The 3,969-nt window shown below is 67.3% G+C and overlaps 1 protein-coding gene across 2 annotated transcripts in view; it reads left to right on the forward strand.

The window, feature by feature from the left end:
* TEDC1 (tubulin epsilon and delta complex 1) overlaps positions 1-3,706 on the forward strand; it is a 12,141-nt gene extending 8,435 nt beyond the window's left edge. For both annotated transcript variants that reach the window (XM_024758831.1, XM_024758838.1), the window contains exons 7-8: positions 380-547; positions 1,881-3,706. In XM_024758831.1, coding sequence (XP_024614599.1) covers positions 380-547; positions 1,881-2,210 — 498 coding nt within the window. In that variant the 3' untranslated portion in view covers positions 2,211-3,706. The remainder of the gene's footprint in view (positions 1-379; positions 548-1,880) is intronic.
* Positions 3,707-3,969: the final 263 nt, after the last annotated feature.

Below are 3,969 nucleotides of genomic sequence, written 5' to 3' on the forward strand. Positions count from 1 at the left end.
TGGTGTGGTCTTCTCATTTTCCACACAGGAAGAGAAGTCTCAGGGAAGCCCCCCACACCCAGCCCTGAAGCTGGTTTCACACCCAGGCCTGTGGGTTTTGTGTGTGTGGCTCTTTCCAGATGTCTGTCTGTCCCATCACCACCCTTCCCAGCTCCTGGGGAGGCCCAGACTTCTCAGGGGTCTTGGCTTCCGGAAGCCTGGCCTTTGTGCCTCCCTGGCCTCCAGGCCCACCAGGGTGACGGTCACTGTCCAGCTTGGTCTGTGACCCGGGGGCGGGAAGTGACCCTGGGCCTCTGTCCCTACCGGCTGGGGAGCTGAGCCTCTGGTTGTGAGGCCTGGGCCTGCCGCCCACCCTCTCACTTGGGGTCCCTCTCTGCAGGACACGGTCCTGGGCGCCTGCCCCCCTGAGGCCTCACAGCCCACGTTTCTGCCCAGGATCCCCACGCCAGGGACTGGAGCGTTGGAGCCCCTGGTGCGGGAGCTGCAGGCCCTGCAGGGAGAGCTGCGAGAGGCGGTGGAGGCCCGGCGGGCGGCCTGGGAGGCCGGGGTGAGGACTTGGGGCCCTGGCCCGGGTTGTGCTCGGTGGGGGGCTCCCACAGTGGGACTTGCACCATTTGGTCTGTTTGCAAGGGGGGTGGGCTCACCTGCCAGACTCGGCTGCCGCCCCACCCTGGCCACCCTGATGGAGGTCTGTTCGTTATCCCAGGGCAGTTCTGGTGTCGTCCCTGCTGGCTTCCGCTCACACCATGTGGCCTTTTGGACCTGCTGGTGGACATGTGTGTCCCCCAACCCCACCTGGGCGCCACCCTCCTCTCTCCATGAGCTGGACCGGGCGAGCACCGGGTTTGTGGCTGTGAACAGTGGGCCACGTGCGCTGCATTGATTTCCTTTTTCTGAAGCATCTTAGAGTAAACTGCAGGCGTGGTTTTCCCCTCAGATACCCCTGGGGAGCATGGGTGTTTCCTGGGGGCCTGCAGCGTGGCTCGTTCAGGCCCTGCACGGCCACGTCTCCTCCGGCCGGGCCAAGCTGGAGCCCTCTGCCCTCTTGGGCAGTGGCAGCTGAAGCAACGGTGACGTTTGCAGGCGGTTTCTCACAAGAAGTGGGGCCGGTGCTTGTCCGGGCTCAGCGCTCTTCATGCTTCCTTGTTGCGAACCACGGAGCAGTGCCCATTGAGGGTCGGGGTCAGGGTCAGGGTCAGGGCAGTTCCCTGGGGACACCGAGGGCACAGCCTCTTTGCGCTCCCTGCTGCCTGCAGGGTCTCTGGGATGGGCCTGCCCTGGGGGCCAGAGGTGTCCTCACCAGGTCGTGTCCTCGGCCTGGCGTCCCCTTAGCCTGGCGTCCCCTTAGCCTGGCGTCCCCTTGGGTCAGGGCCACCCCATGCCACCCCTCTGCGAGGGCGGTGGGAAAGTGGGAAGCCGATAGAGCAGAGGACATGCTGACCCCGCCTGGAGTGGTGGGTGGGGTTGGGGGTGGGTGCCCCGAGGGTGTGCACTCTGGGCTCTGAGCAGACCCTGCAGGACTTGGCCTGCTGGGGGCAGCCAGGCCCACTCCCCCTGCAATACCGTGGTGCAAGAGCCGGGCCTGCAGCTGGGTGGTCCTGAGGGCTCAGGCCCTGCAGGGCTGTCGGGGGTGATCGAGCTGCTGGCCCTTTCCCCGGGGCCCCACGGCCTCTGGCTTAGGGCTCAGATGCTCGGTGCGGGTGACAGAGCCTGGAGGAGCCGGGCCTTAGAGCTGGCGCTGGAGCTGCTCCTCTTTGGGCACTGGGAGGGGCCGCAGGACTGCTGGCGGCCGGGGCAGGGCTCAGGGAGAGCCGAGGCCCTGAGCCAGGGTCCTGGTGAGACTGGTCACCCTCGGCTCACTTGCCACGTCCCCTGTGCAGGTCGGAGGCCGTGGGCCTGAGTGGAGCGCCGCGAGGACGGCCTTGCGGGAGGCCGTGGGACAGGACCTGGCCGCTCTGCGGCAGGCCTGCGAGCGAGGCGGCAGCTGCAGCCTGGCCCAGCCCCACGGGCCCCACCGGCTGGTGAGGACTGAGGCTGGGGCGGCCGGGGGCCCAGGCCTGCGGGCCCCTGAAGTGATTGAGGCGCTGAGGAGCCAGGAGGCCCGCCTGGAGGTGGTGCTGCGCCAGCTCCAGGGCCAGTGTCGGCAGGAGCTGGCCAGGCTGGTGGGAGCCCCGCCCGGCCCCGTCTGGATCCTGCCACCTGGACGCTGACGTTCCCTGCTCCCGGGGGCACCCCCCTCAGCCTGGCTGGGCCTTGGAGGGGCAGATTCCAGGCCAGGTAACTGCAGGGGTGACACAGACACAGCCCCGGTGGTGCAGGCACACTGGGCCCTGGGCCCCGGGTCCCCACTTTGGGCAGTACCCAGCCCCGCGGCCTGCAGTGCTGGGGGCAGGCCCATTGTGGTGGCCGTGGGCATTCAGGATCTGGAGAAGACCCAGAAATAAATTGTGGAGGCCTCCTTGCAGGGCTGAGGCTCCAGCTGTCCCTCTGCCACCCTCCCGGGTCTCTGTCTGGGGAGGGGATGCTCCCCTCAGGCCCAGGGCGAGGGGTCCCTGGGCAGTGGTGGCTGAGGCTGGTCTGGTCTAGGGCTGCCCAGGTGCTGGAGGGACAGGCATGGCCTGCAGCACAGGGTGGGCGTGAGGGCCCCGGGAACGCAGTGTCCTGGAGGCACCCTTGGAGCACCCTCACTCTGGGCTCCCTTTGTACACCCCACCTGGGCCACGCCTGTGCCTGGTGTGCGTGTGCGTGTGCGTGTGCGTGTGCGTGTGCGTGTGCGTGTGCGTGTGTGTGTGTGTGTGTGTCTGTGTTGGGCAGGGACGCCTGATGGGAACCTTGGGTAGTGGGGGGACTCTGCTCCGTTTCTGGGGGTGGTGCCCGGGGGGGGAGGGGGAGGCCACTGTGGACAGAGGGGGCTTTGTTCCCGAGACTGCTCGGGGAGCTGGGCTCCGCCCTGACAAAGAGCCATCTGTGTCGGGAGGATGTGCCCCCAGCCTGCCAGAACAGGCTCCTCTCCTTCCCAGGAGGCTAGGCTTCTTGGCACCTGCCCCGTCTCCCTTCCGCCAGTGGACATGGCCTCAGCCCGGCCTCCCTTGCCGGGCTCCCCTCTCCCCCAGGGCGCTCCACCCGGACCTGGTGCCGCCAGCTTAGGCCCCAGGGCCCAGCCACAACGCCTTCTCACTGGCCTTTGCTGTCCGCTTGGGGAGTGCTGGCTCACGCCCAGGGGCACTGGCCCCTCTGGGCCATTCTGGGCCTCCTTTGTCCCGGGTTGGGGCACACCTGTGGCGCCTCTGCGCTGGCCTCGGGAGCACTGACCAGACCGGGGTCGAGCCGGCGCCCCTTCCGGAGTGCCCCCTGACCCTCTCCTCACAGGCTGGCCCCAGAGAGCCTCTGGCCTGAGCCCCTCCCTCCAAGGCCCGGCCCCCCTCTCCTAGCCCCTCTTATGGGCTCCCTGCTTGTTCCAGTCGGGTCCAGGGCACACGGGACTCAGGCCCCCGCCTGCGGCCCTCGAGTGTTTAAAGGCGCTTCTGGACCCCCTGCTGCCGTCCTCCTGACTGCCCCACGGGGCAGGTCCACTGAGGATTCCCTGAAGCCGGGATGGCCACTGGCCCTCGGGAACTTACGTTTTAGAAACTCAAATGCAAACTGCGTTACGGAGCTGTCACTTCACAGACTGATCTGTTGATTCAGTACAATTCAATCAAAACCACAAGCGTGTCTGTGTGTCTGTGGGACCTGGGCTGGTGATTCTGAAACACGAGGTGGAACCGGCCCGAGAGGCCAAGCTGGGGGTGAGTGGAGCCGTCCGCGGTGACCCCGCGAGCCAGGAGCTTTCCAAGGCTGCAGGGGGCAGGCGTGGGCCCTGGGGTCTGGCTCCTACTGTTGCCGTGATAAGTTAGCGCTTGTAAGTTAGTGGCTCACGGCCCTGACCCTGCCTTCTGTGGGACTGAGGTCTGGTGGGCAGGCAGGAGG

The sequence above is a fragment of the Neophocaena asiaeorientalis genome, unplaced genomic scaffold (assembly GCF_003031525.2).
Source record: "Neophocaena asiaeorientalis asiaeorientalis breed wild unplaced genomic scaffold, Neophocaena_asiaeorientalis_V1.1 scaffold476, whole genome shotgun sequence".
In the NCBI taxonomy this organism is placed as follows: domain Eukaryota; kingdom Metazoa; phylum Chordata; class Mammalia; order Artiodactyla; family Phocoenidae; genus Neophocaena; species Neophocaena asiaeorientalis.